The sequence below is a fragment of the Monodon monoceros genome, unplaced genomic scaffold (assembly GCF_005190385.1).
Source record: "Monodon monoceros isolate NGI ecotype Baffin Bay Population unplaced genomic scaffold, NGI_Narwhal_1 Super_Scaffold_5, whole genome shotgun sequence".
Classification (NCBI taxonomy): domain Eukaryota; kingdom Metazoa; phylum Chordata; class Mammalia; order Artiodactyla; family Monodontidae; genus Monodon; species Monodon monoceros.
In genome coordinates, this window is record NW_021703782.1 from 47,064,376 (window position 1) to 47,076,078 (window position 11,703).

The 11,703-nt window shown below is 43.2% G+C and overlaps 1 protein-coding gene across 2 annotated transcripts in view; it reads right to left on the reverse strand.

Moving 5' to 3' along the window:
• SH3GL2 (SH3 domain containing GRB2 like 2, endophilin A1) overlaps positions 1-11,404 on the reverse strand; it is a 208,110-nt gene extending 196,706 nt beyond the window's left edge. The window contains exon 1 of one of the 2 annotated variants that reach the window (XM_029203777.1): positions 11,185-11,389. In XM_029203777.1, the coding sequence (XP_029059610.1) occupies positions 11,185-11,229 (45 nt within the window). In that variant the 5' untranslated portion in view covers positions 11,230-11,389. Of the gene's footprint in view, positions 1-11,184 lie in introns of both variants that reach the window. The other variant, XM_029203776.1, reaches the window with a different exon arrangement.
• Positions 11,405-11,703: the final 299 nt, after the last annotated feature.

Below are 11,703 nucleotides of genomic sequence, written 5' to 3' on the forward strand. Positions count from 1 at the left end.
AACAGGAAGGATGTACTCATTCAACAAATGTCTACTGAATACCCACTAAGGAACAGGCATTAGGGAAACAATGAAGAGCAAAACAGAGTCCCTTTCTTTATACCCACACTGGGGGATACCAACAGGGAAATAAACCAACAAGCAGTGCAGTGGGCCAAGCCCCAGACTTAAGAGAAGCACTATGGGCAGTTTTCATTGCACATGGAACGGCATTTAGCCCATACCAAATGAGGGAAGGGTACCTAAGAAATTATCAAGCTGAGACCTGAAAGAGAAGCAGTGATTAGTCAAGTATAAAGTGGAAGAGAGGGAAGGGGAATTTCCACAAAGAGGTCAGTATGGTGCAAAGGCCCAAAAGCAGGTAAGTGTGTGCAGTATGGGGTAAAAGATAATCTCACACTTACACAGCTGTGAGAGATGAGATTAAGTAGGTAAAAAGCATCCAACCACACTCCAAACTCTCTCATGGGACTGACGAGGGCTTCATATTGGGAGCCATAAGGACCACTGATGAGTTTTAAGCAGAGGAGCAACGTTAGATTTGCTCTTTAGAAAGATGATTATAGCCCCACTCAGATATGAATCAGAGGCGAACAAGAGCAGAAGCATGAACGTCAGAACCTACACGCACGTCCAAGTCCATCTTGCCTCGGCTGTGGAACTTAGGGACTGGGGGTTGTGGGGGTGGAGATGAAATCAAGTGACTAGTGACTTGTCCGGGGTCTCACAGGCCCTCAGAATGGGAAAACCAGGAGGATGTCAGAGGTCTCTGAGTTTCTAATCCCGGGTTCCTACTGCTCATGTTTTACACTATCCTAATGATGGACAGGCTTTTACCACATTTTACAGGATGTCAAGAGCTTCTCCTGAAGCACGCCTGGGGCACCCTTCTGAACATTAAGCACGGAACAGATGACTCCGTGCTGCTCTAAACAAATGACCTTGGCTTTTATGATACATAATCAAATTACAGCATGGGCAGAAAATTCCCTGACAGTCAGAGAAGAGCCGACCATTTACACAGTGAAACTGTGGGAGGCGGCAAGTTTTGAACAACACAGTTGGTGCAGACTTGTATCCTCAATTACACTGATTCCCTCAACGAAGATATCATTTGCTTTAGTCTTCTTACAATCGTTCTGATTTAGTGAGGGGAAAAAGGCTTCAGTGTATTGGTAGGGCATTTACTGCTTGTCTAACATTTGTTAATCTCCTGTTTGAACAAAAGCAGAATAAACTTCAAGCTCACAGATTTACTCAAGCAAGAGTATGTAGGACTTGACTCTCTTTTTTGTATGATAATTTCCTATACCTCTATTTATGATAAGTGATAGTGGTTTTTCCATTTATCAAAGGATAACGATTCCTTGTTAAGGTCAGTAAATTAAAGATGAATGCAGATGTCCAAAGGTCATGAAGATAAAGCTGAATGCCAAATATGGGAAACAGTCAAATTACTCCACCATAATCATATGTTAAGAGCCTACAGAAATCAAAAGAGCCTATAGAAATTCACTTGAATCATTCACGGCAGAAACCAGCAGACACAGTGACATAAGACAGCAATAATTTAAATGTTATAAAAGGCAAGCCAATACATATCACATGATATCAGCATAACTCATTGCCTCATAAAAGCAGAGTAACAGTAATCAAATTTAGACAAATGCATTGCTATAGAGATTTTATGATAAACTTTCTGTTTAGGACACATCCTTTCACATAAGGTGGTTTATGGTGAAAATGGATCAAAATGATTTAAGTGTGCATATCTTGAGACATAGAAAGTAGCTGAAAGAGCTTGTAAAAATGAATTAAATGCATCTTAATGATCACAAAATCCTTGCTGAACAATTTAAATTTTGTAAACAATGATAAGCTTTCCAAGCTTCTGTTGGAGCTAAGAAAAAGGAGTTTTCCATGTCTATATCAAAAAAATTTAGAAAAGAGATGGATGATGAGCATTATAAGTATCTCTTTGGAAATTCTGGATTGGGTTTAAGGTAAAGGTAATGGGCAAAAAAAGTAGAAAATCTAAAGATTCTAGATCTGTGAGCTTCAAAGGGACCAAAGTCACACAGAGAGTAGTGGATGAGATGGACAGAAAAGAGCTTAATGAAAAACAATTTTGTTAAACTTAATTAGAAAGTGGAATAGGAGACAGCACTCAAGTGAAAAGCTGAGTGTTAAGAAGCAGAATAGAATCTCTGGGTAACAAGATATTAACTTGCATGAGTAAAATCTTGGTAACAGTAATGAAGAGAACATCTCCAGAAAGCACTTCACTCAGTCAGTCTACAAACATGACGGAGGACAGCCACGGCCAAGGGTTTGGGTTTGCAGGTCCCTATTGCCCAAAAGTAGCCAGTTAAGCAGTTTAATGAATACTATAAACATGGCCAACATTCATGCAACATAAAGAAGCACTCCAGGGTCACTTCAGTGAGCAGTAAATGCAGGGAATGACAAGGGTGAAAGCTGTACTCATTCTGTAACCAATTCCTACGGGATACATCACCTTTAGGTTACTTCACTCAGAAACAGAACATTGTCTGACTAGTCTCTCCCTGGCCAAGCTGTCAAATGACACCAAGCCCGCACAGGACATCTCTGGGTGCAAGACCTCATCCTTTCCAAAAGAGGTCTGGCACTGTCCACCAGCTACACCTAGAAAACCACTCAGGGCTTTGGATCCAGGAATCATGTCAAAGAACGTGAAGCTAACACATCACTCACAAACAACACAACGTGTGCCACAGTCATCTGGAACCCTCGACAACTACTTAACGAACAACTTCAAATTACCATGTAGCTGTCTAATGTGCCCATACAAGATAAGGGCATTTCACTGTACCTGTGGTGGCATCAACCTTCCACAAGCACAGAAACAGATGTGGGATGAACAGTCAACCACTCTGCTCTCACTGGTAAAGATCCCTGATGCCTTGTTGGAAACTAACAATTCAAAAAACTGTTCAATGTTCCACATCCTCCCCATTCCAAGGTTAATGAAGCTGTCACTGCACTAGCAGCCTACCAAGCTAAGAGGATGCTCAGAAAGTAATTAACAGCTTCACTGTTTAAAACTGATCAGGGACTACAAAAAGAAACTTGTGTTTCACCAGAGAAAAATACCAAACAAACTAACCATGGGGAAAAAACTGTAAAATATAACATGTATTAGAAGAGGCGTATGTAACATTGAACCTTACGTAATAAGATTGACAGCAAATGAGACAAATTTTATGTGTGAGTGTTTACGTTGTATGTATATGTGTGTGTATACATATACACACATAAGCACCCATACAAATGAATGTGTTATAGACACAAGGCATCGCAAAGGCTTCTAGATTTTTACCAACACCCACTTCTACATTCTGGGTACACTCGACAGACCACAGTTCCCAGCCTCCTCCCTTCTTCCCTTGCATTTAGGTATTCCATGGCTTGGCCAGGTTACAAGTTCCAGCAAACTGAACCTAAACATAACTGATTGTTCCTTCTATTAGTTTTCTGTTGTCGCATTACCACAAACTTAGCAGCTTAAAACAACAGCCATTTATTTTGCTCAGACTTCTACAGGTCATAAGCCTGAGCCAGCTCACCTGGGTCTCTGCTCAGTCTCACGAGGCCACAGGGTGTCACCTAGACTGGGCTCCTATCTGCTGACTCCGGGGAAGAAATCTCTTCTATTCACATGGTTGGCAAAATCCAGTTCTTAAAAGCTGTGGCCTTAGAAGGTCCCTGTTTCCTTGCAGGTTGCCATCCAAGAGTTGCTCTCTGCTCCTAGAGGTTAAGTACACTCCTTGTCACATGGCCCCTTCATCTTTGAACAGCAACAGCATGTCCAGTCCTCTCTGACCTCCCTTTCTGCTACCAGCCAGAAAAAAATGCTCTTCTTTTAAAGGGCTCATGTGATTAGATTAAGCCCAACCGTATAATCTCCCTTTTGCCATATAAAGTAATAATCTCAGGAGAGACATCTTTTCATAGTGACAGGCTGGCCCACACTCAAAGGGGACGGGACCATACAAGAGGGAGGGTCACTGAAGGTCTTAATGTCCTGCCGACCACATTCCTCTTCCAGGCCTGGCCCGTGAAAATCTCCCATGCTTGATCCAACACACTCTTTCCCTTTGGCGATCTTGAAAACCATGTGTTAAAGATGGCGGAACCCTAGTCATCCTGGATCCCTGAAGCAAATAACAGGAAATAAGAAAGGAAAGAAGTTTGAGCAACAAAGATCCCTTAAGACCCCTTGGTTAAACCAAAGCATTAGGACTTCGTGCAAAGTTCAGGTTAACAAAACCAAATGTCCTGGTTGAAAATGAGATCTAAAAAAGGTCAAACGGATCCAGTGGGGAACAGAAAGATTCCACTGTGGTAACTGGAACGACAAGAATAAAACATATCAGAAGTCTTCTAAGTTTTTGAAGAAATGTTATTGGTCAAATCAGCCATGAGCCATGAGTAGTTAAAAGCCTGTGACTGTAAAGTGACCCCCAAATTTACATAAACAGGAAGCCACCTAAAGAAGCTCTGCAGCTCCCAGAGGCCACACTCCTTGTCACTCTCTTTAGACTTAGCCAAGTAAAAGAAAGAACAAAAGAGTTCTTTCCAGATTGCAGAAACAGGGTAAAACCAGGGAACTTCCCCTACTGTAGGGGCGGGGGACTTCACCTTACTCAGCAGATGGCATCACTGTTATGGACCATAAATGCCATGATTCCCATTCTTTCTTTTCCCAAGTGGGAGTGTTCACTGTGGATGATCTTTCCTGTACACTAAAAAGCAAAGGCAACCTATCCGGATGTGGCTAACAAGAACTGTACCTTGATATTGAGATACTGCTTAAGCTGCTCCAATTAGGATCTATTTGTAAATTCAGTTTGAATTATAAGAAAGATACTTCTGTTTCTTTCAGATATCACAAGTCAGAAGAGGCTAGAAAATAATCTGAGCAAACCTCCTAGGTGCTGAGTGGTTCTAGAGAATGACAGATAGCTTCTCCACAGTCATATACCATATATGATTTGACCCAGGGCTAGAGGAGAAAGGTGAGAGCAAAGCAAGGAGAACATCATATTCTGAATTTAGAAGTTGTACTAAATGTAAAATCTTCATAAATAGTAATTTCCCGAAGCATCAGACTCAGCTGAAGTTTCAATATCATTTGAAAATATTTCGTTGATAGTCTGCAAGAATACTTGACAGGGTCTCACAACATGACATTTTAATAGGTACAGCTATACGCAGCTCTCTTCTTAGTCTTTATTATCCATTATAGACCATATAAATCACTTAAACATTTTGGCTCCAAACTGGTTAGGGAAATAAAGAAAATCTAAAGCAAGAAAAAGAGCGCGCGAGAGAGAAAGGCTGTACTGTAAAGTTTTAAAAACTTCATATTTTGTTTCCTGCTCCCTCAACATCCCCACAGACTCAAGCTGTGAGCACCCTACCCAGATGACTAAGTGCACCCGTGTGATAAGGTAGGCCACACCACAAGGTTTGTTTTTATGCCTGCTCCTGACCGTGACCTAGTAACATTCTCCTGCACCAAGGAAATGCCCTCATCCCTTTTCTTGCGTACTCCACCCTGACCTTCCATAAAGGTGCTTGTCCACGGGGCTTCGTCCTCTCTCTTGGCTCCCCACCTGCTTGGTTGAGCCCACTTTCCTGGCCCTCCTCCCCTGTGACCTCTCTCAGTGTGCAGTGATTCTGTCTCTCTAGGACCTGTGAGTATAATAAACTTTGTTTTCCTAAACCTCTGTGTTCCCCACTTGTGGCCACACCCGACTGGTCATCACATAAAAGAACACAAAGAAGGGTACAAAGGATTAAAAGAACAGAAAGGGGGAAAAAGGAAAGCCAAGGAAATCCTTTAATTTCCTAACCCCCAGAATCTTGCCCATCCAGCCTTAACTTCTGAAGGACTGCTCATCCCTAGGAAAGCCCCACCACTTTAAACCCTGGAGCTGCTCTTCAACTCACACAATTCTCATTATTCACTTACCTGTGGCCTTACCCTTCTTGCTCACCTCCTCAAACCACCCACTGTATGGAAAGCCCAGGGCTCCTGACGCCCTTATGCAGCCAGGCTCAGCAGAGTGGAATCTGCTCTGTCAGCTTAAGCATCCCAGTGTTAAGCCCTCCTTCCACAATGACATTTCTTCCCAAAACAGTCACCATTTTCCCCAACCAAGCCTTGCCATTTTCAAGGGTATTTCCAGTTAATATGGGAGGTACTTTAAATGTTCCAAGTAGACTGGCACCAAAATTCATAAAAACTCAATTTAAAGCATTAAAGAATCCCTGTGAGAGGAGAGCCCTTGCAAAAATATAACCGTGCCCACGAAAAAAACTTCAATCAAGAAGAATCTCAGTCTCAAGGGAAATGATTCTCAGTCACCACGTTCAGTTTAAACACCCCACATGTCCATTTGCCAAGTGTATCAGGAGGTTATTATATAAATTATCACAAACATCCCATTCAATTCTGACACCTTTGGAAACTTTTTTTTTTTTTTTTTATATTTGATTGCCCCTAAAATTCATTCAGAGAAGGCTGCATTCTGAGCAGACATTGTAAAGCCCAGTAAAGAATGGAGGGAGTCGGGCTTCCCTGGTGGCGCAGTGGTTGAGAGTCCGCCTACCAATACAGGGACACAGGTTCGTGCCCCGGTCTGGGAAGATCCCACATACCGCGGAGCGGCTGGGCCTGTGAACTGTGGCCACTGAGCCTGCGCATCCAGAGCCTGTGCTCCGCAACGGGAGAGGCCACAACAGTGAGAGGCCCATGTACCGAAATAAATAAATAAATAAAAAGAATGGAGGGAGTGATCACTATTATAAGGACCACCTCATTCTCTCCTGATGACATGATCAACTTCTTATAATGTATTTTTACTTTGTTGAGAAGAGAGGCAGGGATTAGGAATTCCTTTAAAAATCTGGTGATAGGCTAAGGACACTCTCCCACAGAAAACTGCACATATAAAATGTGGCATAATTTTAGCAAATAAATAGGCCCTCTGCAGTCTATTATGGACCCCAGGCTAAGAACCTGCAGGGATAGAGGTAAGTCATACTCAAGACTGTGAAGGCAGCAGAGATTTTATTGCTTAGAGCAGGCAATTAAGGAACTGAGAACCTCATCAGAGTCATAACTAATTATATATTTAATTAAATACCTCAACCAGTTTTAAGTCTCACCGAATCAACAAATGCATAAACAGATTCATGTAACATTCTCCAGAGCAAAACATCTATATAAAACACAGCATTTTAAATGTGAGGAAAACATGAAGAAATTAGTTAAAACAGAAAAGCATAAAATACCGATGTAATTAAACGTTTCCAGTTGAAGAATCTGAGTGTGACAATAATTACATACCAGACTATATCATAATTGACACAGGCTAACCAAATATGTTTTATCCTTTAAAAAAATCAGAAGGTATAGTCTATAATAGGTATATAGCCTAACCAAACTCATTGAAAAGAAGAAAGCATTTCTCATTTTATGCAATAAAAAGTTATTATTTACAGACTGAGTTGTCCCTTTACATTGAATCGAACACAATGTTTAGAAGAACACTGTGGTGAATGCCTTTAGGAAAATAAGGATTGTTACAGGCTGATTAGCACCCCCTCCAAATTCGTATGCCAAAGTCCTATCCTCCAGTACCTCAGAATGTGACCTTATTTAGAAATGGGGTCACACAGATATAGTTACTTAAGATGAGGCCATACTCATCAAGTATGTTGGGCCCCCAATCTGCCCTTGTCCTGGTGTCCATACAAAAGGGGGAAATTTGGACATAGACAGACAGGGAAAACACCATGTGAATATGAAGGCAGATATCGGGGTGATGTGTCCACAAACCAAGAAAGGCCAAAGATTGCCAACAAAGCACGAGAAGCTACGAAAGAGGCCTGGAACAGATCCTTGCCTAGTACCTTCAGCGGAAGCATAGCCCTACCAACACCTTGTCTCCAGAAGTGTGAGACAATAAATTCATGTTGTTTAAGGCACTCAGTTTGTGATACTTTGTTGCAATTCTACCAAACTAATACAGGGACCTAACAAATTATACTCTGAAGAACCTTTCACTCTACAGCAAGGTGTGTCCATATTAAATGCTTGATAAAGTTTTTTTAAAAAGTATAGATTTTGTAAGAACAGCTTGTTAACTGGAACCGGAGAGCTATTTTTACCTAATCTGCTGCTGGTTTAAACCAACAAATGAAAAAAAATGGCATTACTCTTGCTAAAATGAAATCTCAATATACATGAAACTCACTAAAGTAGAATAATGCATGCTCATTTGCCCTATTTTATAGTTTAAAAAACTGTATCTTATTTATTCTAATTGCATGATAAATTACATCTTTATGAGCAATTAAGTAATAAATTATATTCAAGTAAAAAAGATGATCAATTTTTGCTATTTTAACATGTTCTCAAGCTTGAAGGATTTTCCCCTTTAATAAAATTTATTTGGCAAAGGCATTTTTTAACCTCCAAAGAGCAGAGATGTTGAAAATAATTGTCAGCAACAAGGCAGAAATAATCACTTCCAAACCAAGAGAACAGTGGTGACACATCTAATTGAGAGATTTCCAATCAGTGGGTAAACACTGAAAATAAACTGCTTTATTAATACAAATATCATCCCTCACAGACATAAGCAAAACACTGAATTTCACAGAGACAAGAGAAATGTTCCTGAAGCAGAGCCTTCACTTATAAACATAGTGTACCTAATCTAGCATATCCATTCTCAAAAAGGAGTAATTCTAGGTCTAAAGTTTCCTCTGTAGATAAGATCAACTTCATGGAACTGTATGGGGGAAAATGGCTTAAAAAGTAGGACATGGCTATTTCCCCTAATATCTTTGTCACATGCAAACATTAGCGCTGGCTTTACACGCCCTTGAAAATGCCCACACATGCACAGGGAGAATAACATTTGCCTTGGGCTTTCTAAGATTGTGCTACACTAAGTTATGGATAAGGGATTGCGCGTCACTTCCCCTTTAAAATGAAAGGCTTTTCAGTAAAAAAATGAAAAGGACACAGTGATTCTGCATCTGGATTCAGTGTGATAAATACTAATCTCATCTCATCACAAGCAGACCTCCTCCAAGGCTCTGAGAAGTTCTTTCATACCACAATTCAAGTTTTTATTCTGAACTTCAAAGTTGCATGTAACTTCACAATTTAGCTAAAATGGAGTGGTTTGATTAATTTTTTAAGGTAGCAAAGCTAGAAATTCCAGCTTCTATAATTTCCTCATGTCTCATTATTACTAATATAAAGGACAGTATTTTATACTAAAAAAATTATTTTTAATGTTAATACCATTTATTGAACATTTTTAAATGTGTGTTCTAAAAACTCATTTATCTTTACATCAATTTTAAGAAATGGTTATTATGCTCATTCTAGCAAGGAGAGATTCAAAAGTTAAATAACTTGCTCAAGGTCATAGACAGCAGAGATGGGTCAAGCCTTAGCCTTTCCCACTCCAAAGCCAAGGTTCCCAATTGCCTTGTAGGACACCAGGGTTTGCAAAGGAAGTCTTCAGAATCAAAGTGGAAAAAGGATGTGGTGTTAGTCAATTTGGTGCTGGGGGTGGGGTGATGCTTTATAGAAGTGACAAGTACCAGAAATAAAAAAGGTTAGTGACATCAAAGAAATCCTGCCTGACAATTTCTGGATAGCACATATGCTGCTTCTGTAAACCTGAAGGAATGTGAAGTATAAAGTTATTAGAGGCCTTCCAAATTACACCAACAATGCACTTATACTTACAAATATTTCTTCTGGCAGAGAAGTCTCAGAAAGATCCAAGGTGAAAAGCAAAAATACATTAATGGGTATTTTTACCGAAATAGTCTTAGTTTTTCTCCATTTCCCAAGTTGACAAATATAACTGATTCTATAAAGGCAGGTCTGTGGTGATAGAGATGACACGTGGGCACACGGGATGAACTTCATGCTGCATCTCTAACCCTAACTTAACCAAAATTCTGTAAAACGTAAACCTCACCTTCTCTGGAGGTGGTTTATAATAGGACTTATTGTGGTAGCCTGGGAAAAACCTCACTACCTCTGAGAAATTATGAGAAAGCTCAGCATTAATTATGGGCAAATCTATGAAAAAAATATTTAAGGCTAAATTAGGTGAAATATTTAAAGAAGTCAACAAAGTCCTTGGCTTAAGACCTCTTATTTTAAACTAGAACTGTTTCAGAAGGGTAAAAAAAAAAAAAAGGAACCATACTCATTATATAAGAAATAGGTCACATTATAAGTATTCACTTATTTTTCCCTATGTAAAATTCTTCAACCCAGCCCAGCAAGATTTAAATTATTAAAATCTGAATTAAAGAAGTTTTATTATAATCACAGCTTATTAACCCCATAAAGATGGGCACATCCAAGATGTAAAAGGTTCACTAAAAATAATACTTTGAAATACATGATGAGTCGGTAATGTTAAGGCTGCAAAACCCATGGGAAATTTTTAAAGGCATGCAGACTGCCGGTCGAGCCTTGGCCTCAAAGGAGTTTCACGACCGAGTTCTCCAAGGAAAAGTTAACGCATGAGCTTCGCAGAAGGAAGCCCCATTCTCCCATTCCTAGGGAGCCTGCGGGTGCCTTGGAAGGCGGAATTCGGAGACCACAGGGCAAGAGCGCAGACCGCGGGCATCTCCGCAGCCACCCCCAGGGCGCGCCACCTCCCCTGCCAGCACATCCCGGGACAGCCGGGCGCACCGACACCGCAAGGTCACCAGGGAAAAGGCGACTTTACATAATCTCCCACCGCGCCGCCCGGACACCTGCGCGCCGAGGCGAGGCTGCCCCGGGGCCCCCTCCCTGTCGCGCCCGCGCTGGGCGATACGGGGGCGACACTCGGAGCGACTAGGCTGGACGCCTGGGACCCGTGGATGCCCGCAGCGCCGCCCTGAGCCGGGGGTGCGGGACGCAAGGCGGGCTCCCAGCCCCGGGATGCCCGGGCCGCCGCCGCGGCGGTCTGGGCGAGCAATGCGGGGAGCGGCCGGGCCCGGCTCGCTGCTGGCCGTAATCCCCACGCTCCCTGCCCGCTGCCGGCGTCCAGCGCGCCCTCCGCTCCCGGGACCGCCCCGCGGCGCACCTGTCACGCGCCTTACCTGGGTGGCTTTGTGGAACTGCTTCTTGAGCCCGGCCACCGACATGGCGCAGGAGGACCCGCGGGACTGCTGCGGTGCGGGGAGCGGGCGGCGGCGGAGCCAGGAGGGAGGACCGAGCGGTGCGGCGCGCTGGCCGAGCCGCAGCTCCTCGTGCAGCCGCCGGGGCAGTGGGCGCGGGGGCGCGGAGAGGCGCGGAACGCGGGCTCGTGAGGAGAGACACCCTGACGTCAGGGGCGAGCGATACGCACTCTTAAAGGGGACGCGGGAAGCCCCGCCCCGGGCGCGGGGTTGGTGCGGCAGGTGCCGGGGCACGCGCTACCTGGGCACCGGCACCTGGCGCCGCCGCACCCGTGGGTCGGCTGCCTGCTTAAGAGGACCGAGGGGGTCCTCCCGCCCCGGGAGTGTCCTCCTGCCCCCGCGGACTGCGGCCCGGTGGCTGCAGGTTGACAGCCCAGGCACCGGCACGACTCAGGTGACTTGCTCGGCTTCCAGGTGGCCTCAGAGGCGCTGCCTAAGCCA